The 19,200-nt window shown below is 48.4% G+C and overlaps 1 protein-coding gene across 2 annotated transcripts in view; it reads left to right on the top strand.

Moving 5' to 3' along the window:
* The window catches only part of LOC137429609 (voltage-dependent L-type calcium channel subunit beta-3), a 324,798-nt gene that overhangs the window by 192,196 nt on the left and 113,402 nt on the right, over positions 1-19,200 (top strand). For both annotated transcript variants that reach the window (XM_068119656.2, XM_078779633.1), the window contains exon 3: positions 2,659-2,781. In XM_068119656.2, coding sequence (XP_067975757.2) covers positions 2,659-2,781 — 123 coding nt within the window. The remainder of the gene's footprint in view (positions 1-2,658; positions 2,782-19,200) is intronic.

Here is a 19,200-nt window from a genome sequence, read left to right as displayed (position 1 = left end):
AGATTTGCAAACGGGAATGAGAGGGTTAAATTGCAAAAAATAAATGTTTGAAAATAGAAGAGAAAGGGATAAGGTAAAAAAAGAAAATAGGATAAGGGTGCATGGTTGTTGAGGTATGTATGATAGTGTTGAAAGGAGAACACATGGAGGAGGTTGAGAAAAATGGGAGTAAAAGGGTGGGAGGAACACCTGAATGTTTGGGAGATACCATAATGGGTAAGGGGGGTGGGGGGGAGTAATATAATATGTAGTTATTCTCATGTTCATAATCAGCACATTCGATTGATGGTTTAAATATATAGGGATGTTCACTGTGCTACCTACTACCTACATATCTATAAATGTTTCACCAAACGTGTTCTTGTAAATGTTAAAGATATTTCGTTATTACTTTTCATTGTGAAGCCAGGTGTTCGCTTAATGGTTGAGGTGTTTGGACTGAGTTCAGGCCCCTGGCAGCTGTTGAATTGACACCAGGTGGGTTGACTCAGCCTGTCATCCTTCTGAGGTTGGCAAAATGAGCACCAGATGACTTGTAAAGGGGGCACTGCATCAGCGGCACAGCTGCGCCCCAAGAAAATGATGCAACCAACAGCCATAGGCTGAGTACGAAACAACAATAACTTTTCATTGTAAGTATAATGATAATGAACTCGGATCATTTTTCTTCTGTTTATCAAATTAGTTGAGCTTTTTATTTTGTCACTTTGGTGAAGGTGAAGATTTGTATCCAGATCTGGATACCACAGTCTTTTAAGTGATTATTCACGATTTGGAGGTACAGTCACGTGAAAAAGTAAGTACACCCCATGTAAAGTTTTGACTTTTTCAACATATTTCAACATACAGCTATTTGATCTTCATTTCAACAATATTGATAGATAAAGGTGATATAATATAACAAATATCATGAAACATTTACATTTTGTAGTCCATTGTATAATTTAAATAAACAGAAATGCAAATTTCGCATGTGGAAAAAGTAAGTACATCCTTGGCTCTAATAGGTGGTATTGCCCCGTTGGCAGAAACAACCTCAAGTAGGCGTTTCTTATAACTGTCTACCAGTCTCTGACATCGACTGGGAGAAATTTTTGCCCACTTCTCCATGCAGAATTCTTTCAGCTGTCGATGTTTGAGGGGTTTCTTGCATGCACAGCTCGTTTCAAATCCCCCCACAACATCTCGATGGGATTTAGATCCGAGCTTTGACTTGGCCATTCCAGAACCCTCCATTTCTTTCTTTTCAGCCATTCCTTGGTGGATTTACTGGTATGTTTAGGGTCATTGTCATGTTGCAAGGTCCACCTTCGGTTGAGCTTCAACTTTCCGACAGATGGCCTCACATTATCCTCAAGCACCCTCTGGTACAATGAAGAATTCATTGTGATTCTATGATGGTGAGCTGCCCAGGCCCTGATGCAGCAAAGCTGCCCCAAACCATAATATTTCCACCACCATGCTTTACAGTTGGTATCAGGTTCTTGTGGTCAAATGTTGTCTTTGGTTTTCGCCAAACATGTCTTCTGGTACTGTGGCCAAATAGCTCTACCTTTGACTCATCTGTCCAGAGCACATTGCTCCAGAAGTGCTGGTCTTTGCCTAGGGGTTCATTGGCAAACTTTAGTCTTGCCCTGATGTTCTTTCTGGACAGCAAAGGTTTCCTCCTGGCACACCTCCCATGTAGATCAAATTTGTGCAGCCTCTTTCTAATGGTAGACTCGTGCACTTTGACATCAACAGTGGCAAGAGCTACCTGTAGGTCCCGTGATGACATTCTGGGGTTCTTAGAGACTTCTTTCAGCATCTTGCGGTTTGCTCTCGGGCTGAACTTGCTGGGGCGGCCTGGCCTGAACAAGTTGGCAGTTGTTTGGAATCTTCTCCACTTGTAGATGATCTTCCGTACAGTCGAATGATTGATTTCAAATTGTTTGGAGATCTTTTTAAATCCCTTCCCAGGCTCGTAGGCATCTATAACCTTCTTTCTGAAGGCCTCAGAGAGCTCTTTTGATCTAGGCATGGTGATGCCGCACACTTCAACAACAAAGAGCAAACCAAACGAAATGTCTGAGGTTTAAATAAGACAGGTTCCTCCAAGATCCTCTCTAACGATGTTCTTATCATTTGCACCTGAGCTGGTGCACCTGATTCTAATTTTAGGTATTTGAAGTAGTGATAAATGTAGGGGTATACGTACTTACTTTTTCCACATGCAAAATTTGCATTTATGTTTATTTAAATTATACAATGGACTACAAAATGTAAATGTTTCATTATATTTGTTATATTATATCACCTTTATCTATCAATATTGTTGAAATGAAGATCAAATAGCTGTATGTTGAAATATGTTGAAAAAGTCAAAACTTTACATGGGGTGTACTTACTTTTTCACGTGACTGTAGGGCCAAAATCGATATATAGCGGGACATCTCAAAAAGTCGTGGACGACTTCTGACAAAACTTGGTACATGAGTTGGTTGGCGGACAAGACCAAGCTGATTAGATTTTGGTTCAGGTCGGAATCCAGATACAGCCTATCAGTGGGTTACAAAATGTAAACTGTTCAGCCTGGCGGAGGTTTGCTCCCTACTTTATTTTCCCAACTACAAAACTGTTCTTTCGCTGAAACCTGTTTGTGTGCCCTTCGATGTACAGAACAAGCCGGTCGCTTTTGCTGTACGGACGAACGTAAACTTCAATGGAGTCATCGAAGAAGCTGTGCCGCTCCCTGGATCAACTGTGTCCTTTGACGTCGGAGACTTCCTTCATGTAAAGGAGGTACTTTTATCAGGAGCTGCACAGTCTCATGGATGGAGGAATTGTGGATTCATTCTGGAATCCTTTTCATCATTACAAAAGTCATGTTGGCTGTATTTGTATTTTTATTGTTGTATTGACATGAAATATCACTTGAGTTTCCTGCACTCACAAGTACCTTTACATACCTAGCCATTTGTCTTGAATTTCAAATGTATTTTGTCTGCTGAGAAGCCTGAAGGTGGAAACATCCACCGACATTGAAACTTCAATGTCTCTATAAAATTCCGTTCTTCTGAACTTTTCCCCGACCTCCAATCTGTGTCTGAGGATGATGTCCATTTTGAATGCATACAAATTAATTCATCAGGTGTCAGTTTTCCAGAATTAAAGCTGTATTATGGCCTCCACAAGAATTCACGGCGACATTCATTGTTGAGAATGTTATCAACCACAAGTAATTACTCATACATATATATATATATATATATATATATATATATATATATATATATATACCTGTAAGAAATAGTAGAAACTCCAAAGTACGAGCAGGGCGTCTCATTTGTATTGAATATATAATCGTTAGATTAAATAAGACGCGGACGTAGCTTCAGGACGTCGATCTTTAATTGTCGACCAAGCTTTCGACCAACAAAGGTCTTCTTCTGAGTCTACAAAAACAGCAGGCATGTATATCAGTCAAGCGTGTATGGTGATATCTGTGTGAGATGTGTGACGTGTGTAGAAAATGCATACAGAAGGAAGAGCCACGCCAAAGCTCACTCACCAGCCCCAAGTTCAACGGAAGTGACCGTTTCCGTTACGGTCACTTCCGTTAGAGTGCACGTGCATATACAAATATAGAGATATACATACATAAACACACAAGCATATATTCATATCCCATTTGTATTCATATAATATATTTATATATTTATATAAATGACATATAAAGGTAGAATGAATGAATGAATGAATGATGAATGAATGAATGAATGAATGGGTTATGGTTAACAATTTGATTGGGTTGATGTGGGAACATGCTTTAGTCATCAAAATTTATGCCATGAGGGACTTTTGTCCGAAGTTTGTGTATCCAAAAGGACTCACGTTTCAGAATCGTGGTGTGTGATCGATTTGTGATTGATTCAATGGCAGAGATCTGAATGTCATTTATACATTATATTTATACATTATATACATTATACTATTATATTTATATAATGTCATTATATAAATATATAAATATATTATATGAATATAAATGGGATATGAATATATGCTTGTGTGTTTATGTATGTATATCTCTATATTTGTATATGCACGTGCACTCTAACGGAAGTGACCGTAACGGAAACGGTCACTTCCGTTGAACTTGGGGCTGGTGAGTGAGCTTTGGCGTGGCTCTTCCTTCTGTATGCATTTTCTACACACGTCACACATCTCACACAGATATCACCATACACGCTTGACTGATATACATGCCTGCTGTTTTTGTAGACTCAGAAGAAGACCTTTGTTGGTCGAAAGCTTGGTCGACAATTAAAGATCGACGTCCTGAAGCTACGTCCGCGTCTTATTTAATCTAACGATTATATATATATATATATATATATATATATATATATATATATATATATATATATATATATATATATATATATATATATATATATATATATATATAGTTACGGATTCGTCACTTCCGTTGTGGTGGTTTGCATCCACTGTAAATATTTCTGATTCCCTGTACTATTATTGTTTTCAAAAGGTTTATTGTCCATGAACTGTTTTCAAAAGGAAAAAAAGTTAATGTTAAAAGAAACAGGAAACCGGATCGGGAACCGGAAGACGAAGAAGAGGAAGAGAGAGAAAAAAGGGCGGAGCAAATGAGTCGGACAAGAAAGCCGAGTTGCTCCGGGTTCTTAAGCGAACGTTGGTGAGCCAGAGTCACTAGCGAACTTTCGGGTTTCCGGGAAAGGGATTCCTACGACCAAGTTGTCATCGCTGTGACCGGTCACCCTGCCTGTCAGGGTTTGCGATCGATTCAGGAGAGAATCATCGCCGTGCCGTGCGTCTCAAGAGCGGGTCGTCGGCCATTTTGACTCGCACAGGACTTGTGCTTCGTTCGCGGTTTCGTCTCTTTTCGACCATTTCACCGCATTCAGACGTCGATCTGGGGCGTGTGTGTGACGTGGCTTTTTGAAGGTTAATTCGTCCATACCCGAGGGTGTGATCTCTCAGTCGCCTATAGGGCGCCTTTGGATTCCCCAGTCGCCTTGAGGGCGCCTTTGTACAGCTCCGGCTGTGTATCTGGGTTTGCCAACCGCACGGGATTCTGGTCTCGATTGGATATCGTTCTGGCGATCGCTGGAGCGAATCAACTTCGTTTTGAAGCCGGGAATAAGAGACATTGGGAAATGTTCTTGTTTCACTCACTTGGACTTGGAGCACAGTGAGTTATATATTGCAAAACAGATGGTACCATCATAGGACATCGTGATTGTACTTTGGAATACTATTGTTGGTTGTGCTGTTATTCTTGTGTGAACACAGGCTCATATCCCATATTGATTGTACTATTGAATACTATTATTGTTGTACTGTTATTCTTGTGTGATCTTAATACAATATTTGTTTGTGAGTAACAATTGGGGTGGCTTCCCTTGATCTTTGACACACAGAATAACACATTTTTCTGCCGTGACTCCTCTCGGGGCTCGGAGGTACACTGTGACCAGGGGGTCGGGGAGGAGCACGTAACAATATATATTACCTCCGCCATCAAAAGTGGATGGAGGTGATGTTTTCACCCCTGTCTCTCTGTTTGTTTGTCTGTCTGTGAACAAGATATCTCAAAAAGTTGTGGACGGATTCGGACGAAATTTGGCAGAGAGGTAGTGTGTGTGACAAGGACTAAATGATTAGATTTTTGGTGAAGATCCGGATTCGGATCCCGCTACTATGATAATTTGAGTGATTCTTCACCATTGGTAGATAGGACCAAAAAACGATACATAGCAGGAGATCTCAAAAAGTTGTGGACGGATTTGGACGACACTTGGTGTAGAGGTTGTGTGTTTGACAAGGACTAATTCTTGGATCCGAACATCCGGGTACTTTCACCGGAAGCGACCGGTCTATAATCCACTGGGTGAAAACAACTGCGTAGTAACACATAGCAACGAAGGCGTTCAGTGTTAGGAAATGTCGCGTGCCGTGCCGTAGCTTTCTTTCTTGTGCTGTCCAATACAAACCACTAAAAATGCCGAAAAGTTGCTGTGCTGTTGGTTGCCACAATCATAATATGATGGTGGGGAAATCACTGTCATTTTGCATATTTCCTGATCGTGTGAAATGCCGCGAAAGGTGGGGGAAATGGGTTAACGCCGTCGGTAGGAAAAATCCAGACACCAACAAGCGGTGGGAGCCTTCATCAAAATACACCTACGTTTGTTCTGAACATTTCATTTCAGGTATGAATCCATGAGAGTCTGATCATTATTTGCCATGTTCACAGATTAAATAAAATATGAAATTCCGCCAGAAATATCCGAAATGACATCAGAAACTCAAGTGCATATGAATGACCTACGTGGTGGGACTGACCTCTACCTCCCCTCTAACTCTCAACACTGACGGACAAACTACCACAACTACTGCCTCAATCCCCCGCTACCTCGTAACACTGACGAACAAACTACCCCAACTACTGTCTCAGATCCCCACCTACCTCTCAACACAGATGGACAAACCGACAAACTACCCCAACTACTGTCTCAGATTCCCCTCTACCTCAACACTGACGGACAAACTACCCCAAACCAGATCCACGGGATGGAGTTTCTCCTCGCACCGCTCACGAGCGACAGTATCCAATTCGTCTGCATAATTATACGCCATAGGCCCATAATATGCGGTTGTGGCAGGCACAAGGGGCAATAATTCCGTGCACCAGTGGGTGGCGCGAGCGCCTAGGTGGGGATCGAAGGCACATGCCCCGCCCTTCGACCGATCGGCCACGCCCGGGGACTAGGCGTGGCCTCGGCACATATATGCGGGCTCTAAGCTCGAGCCCGCCCAGTGCTGCAGTACGAGCTTTCGAAAAAACACTCTTTGTTAAAACAAACACGTTGTGGCCTACCTCTTTGGCAATTGAGTTGTGTGTGCGCAGCACCACACTTCACTGGTGACCCCGATTGGTTCAGCCGTTGCTGACCACCGAACGCGCCATGGCCACCAACGCCGTCGCAGTCAAACTCCCCGAGTTTTGGGAAGCGCACGCTGACATTTGGTTTTTGCAAGCCGAAGCTCAATTCCACCTCCGAGGCATAACGGCGGACGAGACCCGGTACTACCACGTGGTCGCCGCCCTCGGGCCCGGCACTGCCGCCCAAGTCGTGTCCATCCTTCGGCGCCCGCCGGGCGACAACAACTACAGGGCACTCAAACGTCTCCTCATCGCCATGTTCGGCCTCACGGAGATCGAACGGGCCGACCGCCTCCTGGACCTTCCCGAACTCGGCGACACACGACCATCCGTGCGGATGGATTTTATGCTGTCGCTGCTTGGTGAACAGCCCCCGGATTTCTTATTCCGGGCGCTTTTCCTACGCCAGCTACCTCTACAGGTACGCCTCGCGCTGGCCGGTTCCAAAATAAAGGAACCCCGTGCCCTGGCCGTAGAGGCCGACAGGTATTTCGTGGCCTGTGACACGCGGTCGGTGTACGGTGCTGCCGCAGTGGATCCCGGCGCTTCCCCCGTGGCCACTGCTACGCCCCGCCCACTACCGCCGCCGCCACCACCACCGCCGTTGGCACGGCCGCCGCGGGCACCACCGCCGCAAACCTGGTGCTACTACCATGCCAGGTTCGGCCGTAAGGCTAAAGCGTGCCGCCCGCCGTGTTCTTTTGACAGGTCGGACCGGCGCTCACGTGCGGCCATGAGCGTCGGCCATTCCGGCAGCCTCCTGTTCATTACGGACACCTTGTCTGGGCGCCGTTTCCTCTGCGATACAGGAGCGCAGGTAAGCGTCCTCCCCGCCTCCACGTCCGACAAGCGAACCGCGGGCCGGGGCCCCGCTTTGCTTGCCGCCAACGGTACACCCATCCGCACATTCGGGAAGTGTTGCCTCTCCCTGCGGTTCGGAGGGCAGCGCTTTCAATGGTCGTTCGTGACCGCCAGCATGCTAATGGCATTGCTTGGTGCGGACATCCTATGTGCGAATGGGTTGTTGGGTCGACGTGAAGCGCAGACGGCTCGTCCAGGCCGAAACCTTTAGCTCGCTCGCTTGTTCGCTGAGCGGCTCGTTGAGCGGCTCACCGAGCGGCTTGCTGGAAGGTTCCGTCCCGGCGAGTTTAGTTTGCACGCTTCCGGCAGCGGACGACTTTACCCGCCTCCTCGCCAGTTTCCCGGCCGTCACGCGGCCCACCTTCTCAGCGGTGGCCGTTAAACACGGGGTGGAGCACCATATCCCCACGGTCGGGCCGCCGGTCCATGCCCGGGCATGCCGACTCGAGCTCACGAAGCTCGCCGTGGCGAAAGCGGAGTTTGCCACACTGGAGCGGCTGGGGATCGTACGGCGCTCCAACAGCGCTTGGGCTTCTCCTTTGCACATTGTGCAGAAGCCCGGCGGGGGATGGCGGCCGTGCGGGGACTACCACCGGCTCAATGATGTCACCACCCCCGACCGCTACCCGGTCCCACATATTCAGGACTTTTCTGCCCGGTTGGCTAAAACGACCATGTTTTCTAAGGTGGACCTCATCCGGGGCTACCACCAGGTCCCCGTCCAACCGGACGACGTCCCGAAGACGGCCGTCATCACCCCTTTTCGGCCTCTTCGAGTTCCTAAGAATGCCCTTCGGGTGGAAGAATGCGGCCCAGGCGTCCAACGGCTTATAGACAGCGTCTTGCGCGACTTACCTTTCCTGTTTGTCTACCTGGACGACATCCTAGTCACGAGCGCGTCCTGGGAGGAGCACCTGCTCCACCTCCGCACGCTTTTCGAACGCCTGGGCCAGCATGGCCTAATCATCAACCCCGCCAAGTGCCGTTTCGGCGTCGCCACCATCGACTTCTTGGGGCACCGCATCACCGAGCACGGGGCTGTCCCTTTACCGGCCAAGGTGGAGGCGGTCAGGGATTTCCGGTGGCCCCGCACGATCAAGGGGCTCCAGGAGTTCCTGGGCATGGTAAATTTTTACCACCGCTTCGTGCCCCACGTCGCCCGGCTCCTCCGCCCCTTGCACGAGGCCCTCCGGGGCAAGCCGGGCAAAGGTGACATCGCATGGTCGGAGCCGATGGCCGCGGCATTTGCGGGCGCAAAGCTGGCCCTGGCCGACGCCACCATGCTGGCGCACCCGGCGCCCGATGCACCGATCGCCCTCACCACCGACGCGTCGGACTACGCGGTGGGCGCGGTGAACGAGCAATGGGTGCATGTTGCTTGGCAACCGCTGGCGTTTTTAGCCGGCAGCTTCGCGCGCACGAACGCCGCTATAGCACCTTCGACTGCGAGCTGCTCGGGCTCCACCTGGCGGTCCGACACTTCCGCCATCTGCTGGAGGGCCACCCGTTCACGGCCTTCGTTGACCACAAGCCCCTTGTGTTCACGATGGCCAAGGTCGCCGAGCCATGGTCGGCACGGCAGCAGCGCCACCTCTCTGCCGTGTCCGAGTACACGACGGACATCCGTCACGTGGCGGGTAAGGACAACCCGGTGGCGGATTGCCTTTCCCGGTCCGTCGTGCACGCGGTCCACCTCGGGGTCGACTATGCCCGGATGGCGGAGGACCAGACCGCCGACCCCGGCGTCCAGGCCTTGTGGACCGCCGTCACGGGCCTCCACGTCACTGAGGTGCCGTTCGACGCCGTGGGCGCGGCCCTCCTATGCGACGTCTCCCTCGGCCGGCCTCGCCCCATCGTGCCTGCTGGCTGGCAGCGCCCAGTGTTCAACGCCATCCACGGCCTGTCCCACCCTGGCACGAAGGCATCCCAGAAATTCGTCGGGGCGAAGTTCGTCTGGCATGTCCTCAGGAAGGACGTCCGCGACTGGGCCAGGACGTGCCTCGCGTGCCAGCGCGCAAAGGTCCACCGCCACACCCAGGCACCGTTGGCCCCGTTTACGGTGCCCGAGCGTCGGTGCTACCACGTGCACGTCGACTTGGTGGGACCTCTGCCCCCCTTGCGAGGGTTCACCCACCTCACCATGGTTGACCGCACCACACGGTGGCCGGAGGCCGTCCCATTGGCGGCGACGTCTGCGGCTGAGGTGGCGCAAGCCTTTATCGCCACTTCGGTGGCCCGGTTCGGTGCCCCCCTCAGACATCTCGTCGGACCGCGGCCCCCAGTTCACCTCGGAGCTCTGGGCCGCGGCGGCGCAAGGGCTCGGGGTGAAACTACACCGCACACGGCCTACCACCCCCAGGCCAATGGCCTGTGCGAGCGCTTTCATCGCTCCATGAAGGCCGCGCTCCGGTCCAGCCTCCGCGATGGCGGCTGGGTCGACAGACTCCCCTGGGTCCTGCTGGGCCTCAGGACGGTGCCCAAGGACGACCTGCGCACGTCCTCGGCGGAGCTGGTCTTCGGGCAACCACTGCGGGTACTGGGTGAATTTATCCCCGACTCCACGGCTCCTTGGTCCGCGGCGCAACAGCGCTCTGCCCTTCAGGAGACCGCCCGGAGGTTCGCGCCGGTGCCAACGGCACACCACGGTTGCCCGCCTTCCCACGTCGCCCCGGAGCTTCGCACAGCAAAGTACGTCTTCATCCGGCACGACGCCCACCGGGCACCGCTACGGCCCCCGTACGACGGGCCCTTCCGCGTGCTGGAGACAGGGGACAAATTTTTCACCATAGACATCGGCGGTGCCCCGGATCGCATTTCCGTGGACCGCCTCAAGCCGGCCCACCTCGATCCGGACCACCCCCCGCCAGCAGCTCTGCCTCCGCGTCGAGGCCGCCCCGCGGCGGTCGGACGCCCGGCACCCCCCAGCCCCGCCGGCCCGCTACCCCCCAGCCCTGCACCCATCGCCAGGGGGCGTTTCGGCCGGGTCATCCGGCTTCCCCCCAAACTCACCCTTCAGGTGCGCGGGAATTCTGGGGGGGCGCGTGTGGCGGGCACAAGCGGCAATAATTCCGCGCACCAGTGGGTGGTGTGAGCGCCCAGGCGGGGATCGAAGGCACATGCCCCGCCCTTCAACCGATCGGCCACACCCGGGGACTAGGCGTGGCCTCGGCACTTATATGCGGGCTCTAAGCTCGAGCCCGCCCAGTGCTGCAGTACGAGCTTTCGAATAAAGACTCTTTGTTATAACAAACGCGTTGTGGCCTACCTCTTTGGCAATCGAGTTGTGTGTGCGCAGCACCACACTTCACGGTAACAAACTTTGTTGGTCCCAGAATGTAACACTCTTGATTAAAATATACAATGTATAAGCAACAAGCGATCAAAACACACGAAACAGAAGCTAAAAACCGAGGTGAACCAGCTGCAACGCTGACGCAATCAATACAGCGGAGAGTTTTGTTTTCACCCACACCGAGCGTTACTAGGTCGTATCCAGGGCCAATGCCAGGAAGTGACGTCACCGCGGATCCAAGAATAGATTCGATTTTGGTGAAGATCTGAATATGGATTCGGATACGATAATTATTTAATTTCTAAGTGATTCTTCACCATTGAAGGCGAAAAGCGATATATACCATGATATTTAAATAAGTTATGGATATTTTATGTGTTGTGTCGCTCAATAAATGCTCAATGGCACTGAGTTATGAACAATACCGTTTATTCGAGGCACGGACCCGCCAGCATATCTCCGACACCGTCGAGATGGCGTCCCTCTCATCTCTCCCACAACCCCCTTCCGCCTACATCTCATCATCCCTTCCCAGCAATCCTTAAACATCCGGCAATTCACCAACAACAACAACCGCAAACTCAGAAATAATCAAGCACGTAAGAAAGAACACACCATTATGACTAAACTTGGTGGATGAGTTCGTTATCTGACGAGAACAAGCCGATTAGATTTTGGTTCAGGTCCGAATCCAGATCCAGCCTATCAGTGGATACAAAACAAACTGTTCAGCCTGGTGGAGGTAGTGCCGTTCTAGTTTTATATATACAGTGCATTCAGAAAGCCTCTCCTCAGTGAAAGACACATGAAAGCCCGCTTGGAGTTTGCAAAAAAGCACCTGAAGGACTCTCAGACTGTGAGAAACAAGATTCTGTGGTCTGATGAAGCCAAGATTGAACTGTTTGGCTTCCCTCTGGCCACTCTGCCATAAAGCCCAGATCTGTGGAGTGTTGCAGTGATGGTTGTCCTTCTGGAAGTTTCTCCCATCTCCACACAGGATATCTGGAGCTCAGCCAGAGTGGCCATCGGGTTCTTGGTCACCTCTCTTACCAAGGCCCTTCTCCCCCGATTGCTCAGTTTGGCCAGACGGCCAGCTCTAGGAAGAGTCCTGGTTGTTCCAAGCTTCTTCCATTTAAGAATTATGGAGGCCACCGTGCTCTTGGGAACCTTCAATGCAGCAGAAATTTTTTTGTAGGCTTCCCCAGATCTGTGCCTCGACACAATTCTGTCTCTGAGCTCTGCAGGCAGTTCCTTCGACCTCCTGGCTTGGTTTTTGCTCTGATATGCATTGTCAGCTGTGAGACCTTATATAGACAGGTGTGTGTCTTTCCAAATCATGTCCAATCAATTGAATTTACCACAGGTGGACTCCAATCAAGGTGTAGAAACATCTCAAAGATGATCAAGAGAAATGGGAGGCACCTGAGCTAAATTTCAAGTGTCAGCAAAGGGTCTGAATACTTATGTAAATGTGATATTTCAGTTTTTTCTTTTTAATAAATTTGCAAAACTTTCTAAAAGCCTGTTTTGTCTTTGTCATTATGGGGTATTAAGTGTAGATTGATGAGAGAAAAAATGAATTTAAACGATTTCAGCATAAGGCTGCAACATAACAAAATGTGAAAAAAGTGAAGGGGTCTGAATACTGTTATGTCGGTAGGGTAGTGATATATAGAGCCAGATAGATCTGTGTAGGTAACGTGCTTCGTCTGACGCGGTAAGGAATCCACCTTGTAATAAGTTTCATGTTTAGGTGATTTGTCAGCTAAGATGTATACCTGTGGACATACCAGGATGTTCGTGTGATAAATAGAGTTAGGGATTAAAGAGTAGCACCCCTGTGTGTCTCACCTGGTAGTCAAACCGTTGTCCCTTTTGGCACTGCACCCATTTAGACGCTTAGTTAGGATCTCCTTCGTGCAACATTAAATGACTCCCTTCCCTGACAGTGACTTCGGAAGGAACAGACAAAGAAACCAGGCCGGGGCACCGCCGATGGACGCCGCCGCCAGTTACACCTTCGACAGGCCTAACCACATCGTGTGCCACGCACTGTCACCACGGTACACGCTACGTGCTATCACCACGCTACATGCTACGAGCTATCGCCACGCTACGGTCCTGTGATTGGTCGGCGCGCTGGGCGCGAACCTCCAGCCAACGAGTGCGAGAGGCACAAAGCTGGAAGGTTCGGTGGAAGTCGCTGGTTGGTAGCGCGCCAAGGCTGACGTCACCGGCAAGGTTATTTAAGGGAGCCCCAAACGCCATTTGCTCTTTTGGGGTTTTGGACATCATTCAGTCTTGCAGCCACTCTCTTCTCTCTGGCTCTTCTCTTCTTCGTCTTACGCAGCACGGGTCTCTTGCGGCTCTTGCATCTCTTGCGGTTCGTGCTCTTGTTTGCGCAGCTAGCCCTTTTTTGGACATCTGGCGCTTCGTCTTGCGCAGCCCGAGTTGAGTTGAGATATAGCCCGAGTGGAGTTCACTTGCGTCTTGCACGTTTGCTTCGGGAGAGCTGACTGGGACGGGGCAGGCCGATCGTGTGTGAAGATCGACCTCGCTTGGAGCCGCTAGCCTGCGTTGGACGCGCGGTGCTTTTTCTGCTGTGGGACCTTGTGGTGCTTGGAGCGGTGCTTGTGCTTGGAGCGGTGCTCGGTGCTTTGGAGCTTGGAGCGAGGCCTTGTGGTGCTCGGAGGCGGACGGAGAGGGCCGCGTGGGACGTCGGCGGACACGACTACAAGACTGCAGACAGATAAGCTCGCACCCCACATTCCCCAATTACACGACGAACGTGTTCTTTTATTAATTCTTCCCTCGTCTTGTTTCTGAAGTCGGTGTGTGGGATCCCAAATTAGTTACTTTTATTTCATTGCCGCTGCGTTTCATTGTTTCGGGTTCCGTTAATAAATCTTTATTTTTGTACATTTGAAATCCTGTTTATCGCGTGCATTAATTTCCATGCAGCTGCCGTCGTTTCAACAAGGTAAGCGCTTTTACCGCAGCCTTCCATTTTCCTTCTTCCTCCCGTGTTTGATAGTGAAATCCGTGTTTGGTCGTCGCCTCAATTAAAACCGTTTAGGCCTATCCGCGACCTTCTGGTGTTAAACAGTAGTCGCACGACAATACTTTCTGAATGCACTGTATATTGATAAAGATGAAATATGCTGGTCGAGTTTATCGTGATGTACGGACTCAATACAGACACAGTGAGCCAATATAGCAATTGTTGGCAAACAGGACGACTAATTGGTCCATCAGTGAAGCGACAGGTATCCTCTGATAGTATTCTTGTATTATAGATAACTACCTGAGGACTAGCTTTGAGGTTGGATCACATGGGCCTGGCTTCAAATCAAAACGTCACTCTCACCCTGTAAGTGTCTGTACGGCATCATGTTTCAGCATTTTCTGAGGCTTGTTCCCCAGGTAGTGAGCCTGTTGATAAAATACGAATGCTGACGGCTCAAATTGGTCTTCCAAAGCAACACGATATTTTGAATGAACATACGTCTTGATGTTTAATTTGGTTGTTCCTAGATTTTTCAACCACAAAGCACACATTTCAATTTATTAACATCTGGCAGCGATGAGTAGATACTGATGGTCTATTCATTGTTGTTAGCAGTTATTATTATTATTATTATTATTATTAGTTGTAAAACTACTACTAATAAACCATGCTGCCACAGCAGTTTGTGGAACAACAGATTCGGTGTCCTGTATTTCCTCCTTCGTCATCTGCGTCTTCTAATTCAATGACATGGCCCAGGTGTGGAGATACAGCTGATTACATCACCTTTGCTGAAACTGCCATTCTATTACTCTTCTTCCCTTATTACCCTGCGCTCACGAAGCGAAAAGCAGGTTTAGGCATTTGGTTGCCTACGTGCGGCCGGCTTTGTGCATGTCTGCATTTTTAAAATTCATTTTCTCGGCAACTGTTGGTCCGGTTGACACGAAATTTTTACCATAGGAGCGCCTCTGCCTGTAGAATATTTTTATTCATAATTATGACGTCATAGGTCACGTGGTATGGACGCCATCTTGGAAAAACGTTACACCTCTATATCACCGAAACAGCTCAATGAGAAAAAAATTGAAATATGACTCATTGTAAAGAACTCCATACGGGGAATAAGGGCTGTTAACAATGACGTCATTGTTGCCTTAATTACGATGTCATAATTCGACAGGTACAACAACGCTTAGTCTGATCAGTTTGAAATTTATTGAGCATGATCTATGCAACAATTATATTGGAGAATATAAATTTATGATGTCATCACTCACGTGGTCTGGCAATCATATTGGATCAAAGAAAAAAAATGTTCAAAAACAGAAGAGTTGACTCGCACTAAGTTGACTGCGCAGGGTAAGTATTCTATGAATACCATCGAGCTCAGAGTGCATTCTCCAAAGACAAATATTGCGTACGACACTACCCCTGATACCACAAAGGACATTTACAAGCCTCCTGTCGTTTGCTCTCCTACTTATGGTTAAAATGGTTAAAATAAGGCTTATGCTTATGGTTAAAATAAGGAAAATTAAGCTTAAGACTTTGTATGCTCGATTCTGTTGCTTCTGCATTTTGATTTTGATCCAGAATAGTTATAACAGGGGTTCCTAACCTTTTTTATGTTATGGCCCCCTTGGCTCCCAGAGCACATTCCAGTACCCCCCTCTCTTTCGCGAGGGTCGAGTGGCGGAACGCGTTTAAGCAGGCTAGGGAGGTCTGGGGGCATGCCCCCCAGAAAAAATTGATTTCTAGATGCTCTGTGGTGCATTCTGAGAGGTGTTTTTTTCCTTTCATTGGCTATTTTGTTTGTATGAGAATTGGTAAATTATTACACAGAAAATGAGGAATTCCAAGTAGCCAACATGAACATTTACTTCCATAGTTTTTTTCTGTTCCTTACTGGCTCCCAACTACATCGTTTTGGGAAGAAGCAAACAAAGCAACGTCGCTCGAATGATGCATGTTTGATATGAGATTTTAATATTATCAGTAGCAACACCATGGACAGCATAAAATAGAACTGTCACACAAGAAAACAGTATGAAAAGGTTCCAAGTCAAGAATATGTGAAAACTAAAAACCTCTGTTGTGTCTGTATTTAACGCAGTGTTATAATCTCACAAAAAGAAACTCGATTCGACAACAACTCAGGTAATCAAGACTAGGGACGCGGTGCATGCACCGTAAAAGTGAATTAAAAACTCAGTGGGATGGCTGAAATTGCATTTTAGCTACCAATTGGGGTATCCGTGGTTGAGTCACAGTCAGGGCACAGCGGAGGTCATCTTCCACGTGGAGCCGATTACGCTGTTTCGATTTGATATTCAACAGCATGGAAAACCCCGCTTCGCAGAGATAGGTAGATGAGAATGGCAGAAGCACCTGGATAGCTATCTGGCTGATATTAGGGTAGCGACCCATTCCCACCCAAAACTCCGTCAAGCTCTTCTCTTCGAATGTGTCTTTGGCAAATGAATCGTTTCGGAGATCCAGGAATTCATCTTGCATTGCCTCCGGCATGCTCTCCACGCAAAGGTTGACAGAAAAAGGATTCCTCACAATTTTTGCCTCATTGTTGTTTAAATCAGGAAAATACTTATGAAATTCTAGCTCCAGTGACTGCAGATGCTCAAGAATGTCATTTTTCAGTACGGGATCAAGCTCTTTTCCCATGCTGTCTTGCAATTCAGACATTCTTTCGAACATAGCAATGTTTCCAGTGTTCAGTTTCCTGCGCCAGTTTTGGAGCTTGGCAACAAATCCTCTGAGATGATCGTGGAAAAGAATAATATTAGTCGCTCTTCCTTGGAGTTTGAGCTTCAGCTGGTTCTGCTGCTAGAAAATGTCAGCAAGATAAGCAAGTCGTTCGCTCCACAATTCTTCGTCGTAATGCTGTAGGAGGTCATGTTTCCCTTGAAGATTCAAGAAATGTTTGACTTCCGCACGAAGTTCAAAGACGCGGTTCAGAACATTCCCTTTCAAAAGCCAGCGTACAGCAGTATAGTACAGCAACGTTTCATGTTCAGTGTTCATGTCTTTGCACAGCTCCTTGAACATTTGGGTGTTGAGAGCCCCTGCCTTGATGTAGTTAACAATCTTGATTACGACTTCAAGAACTTTCTTCAATGAGAGAGGGAGAGTCTTACAAGCCAGGGCATAGCGATGAATCATACAGTGGGTTGCTTTCGCTTGTGATGCCAGCATCTTCACTTTTGCTTGGAATCCGGATTTGGAACCAAGCATGGTAGGAGCACTGTCAGTACAGACACCGCATACATTCTCCCACTGAATTCCTCCCACACTGAAGAACAACTTCGTTTTTTCCATGATGTCGTTAGCTTTTGAAGTTGTTTCCAGGGCACTGCAGAACAAGAATTCTTCCTTGATATCATCTCCCTTGACATAGCGAACGAATGCCAGTAGCTGGGAGCAGGAACTATCATCGGTCGATTCATCAAGTTGAAAAGAAAACAAGCCGAAAGGCGCCGCCTTAATCTCATTGATGATCTGTTGTTTCACATCTTCCGACATTTCACGGATACGACGCTGCACTGTGTTATTCGACAAAGACACCTGTTCAACTTTGCGAGCCTCTGCCTTGCCGAGAACCCGTTCAACAATGAGGAGGGTACAAGGCTTGATGAGTGTCTCCCCAATCGAGTGGGGTTTTTTTCTTCTTTGCAATTTCAAGAGAAACTTCATAAGAAGCCTGGACAGTTGTTACATTTTGTTGTTGAAAAGCTCCTCCCTCATCCAACTTCTGTCACTTTAAATTTCTTTCATGCCGCTTGAAAAATTCGGGATCATGCTTTGCATGTTGTGCATGATTTGTCTCGAGGTACAACTTCAACTTGGATGGCCTCATGGATTCAGTACTCAAAACCTTGTGACACAGCACACATTGTGGTTTCTCTTGGCCAGACACGGTCATGGACATGAATCCAAGCTTTATGTATTCGTCAAGATACTGTTGCGGTTTTGAGTTTTTACAAATAAAGGTTAATTTTCCCCTCATAGTTAGTCACACTACAACATGTAGCCTCGTATAAGATCAGTTATTTCTTCGTAAGTGTAAGCATAGACCTTTCCTATGTGTTGTTTTGCGTTGAGTAGAATAATGAGAGTTAGGTCCCTTCCAATGCTTTATGCCGCCTCGATGTTTTGGTTTTTGGCGCGAAACCCCTGGAGGTCGGCCTGAACAAGTCGATCAAGGCCAAAGGAAGGCGGGGCGGAGGAGGAGTGACCGGTAAGCACGAGCCGCCAATCAGGGCTCTAGGGGAGTGGCTTACGACTGTGGCAAAGGCGTGGTTTGGAACATTCAATACGGGCTAAGGGAGTGGCAATATAACCCTTTGCGCAAAGCCCCCACCTCAGTTTTGAGGGGAGAGGTGCTTGAACAAGTTTTGAGGGGAGAGGCGCTTGAACAAGTTACGAGCCGGGGTCCTCTGTTGAACAGTTCTGAGAGTGCGCGTGTTGAATTGAGTTACAAGATAAACACTCGGTTGAGCTTGAGGCAGATCCTCTATTGAGTTACACGAGTGAAAGCACGCCGTTGATTAACCGCGCTGAGAGGAACCGTCGAGCCGGGCGAGAGACGCGCATATTCGCCTGCCTGCCTTTGTTTGAGATACATGCCGCAAGGATCTCTCCCGCCTGCCTGCCTGCCTTCATCGAGGGACGTGCTGTGACCGCGGAGGGCCGTGCCGGGCGAGCTGTTCCTGAACGACTAGGCTGGCACGTTCAGCGCATGAACATTTCCTTCCTTCATTCCCCCTGTGAGTGTGAACGGGCCCATTGTCTGGGGAATAAGCTAAGACTGTATAAGATCTGCACTGTGTCTCTGCTTCTACCAATCATTGTAAATAATAATAATTAAACGTGTTATTTCTTTGATTCGACCGTTTCGTCCTTTCCATCTATTGACTAAGCGTGGTACGAATTATCGCTCTAATCGGGTTCCAATACAAGATAACTGCACGGACCACGTGGTATGCCATCCGCTCGGACGTACTCAAATTACGCGTGGTTCGTGCGAGACTTGATCCCCGCTTCCGCGGC

This window comes from Myxine glutinosa, chromosome 6 (assembly GCF_964187855.1).
Source record: "Myxine glutinosa chromosome 6, kmMyxGlut1.1, whole genome shotgun sequence".
Lineage (NCBI taxonomy): Eukaryota > Metazoa > Chordata > Myxini > Myxiniformes > Myxinidae > Myxine > Myxine glutinosa.
The sequence above is the reverse complement of the archived record's forward strand: the minus strand, read 5'-3'. Positions and strand labels throughout refer to the sequence as shown.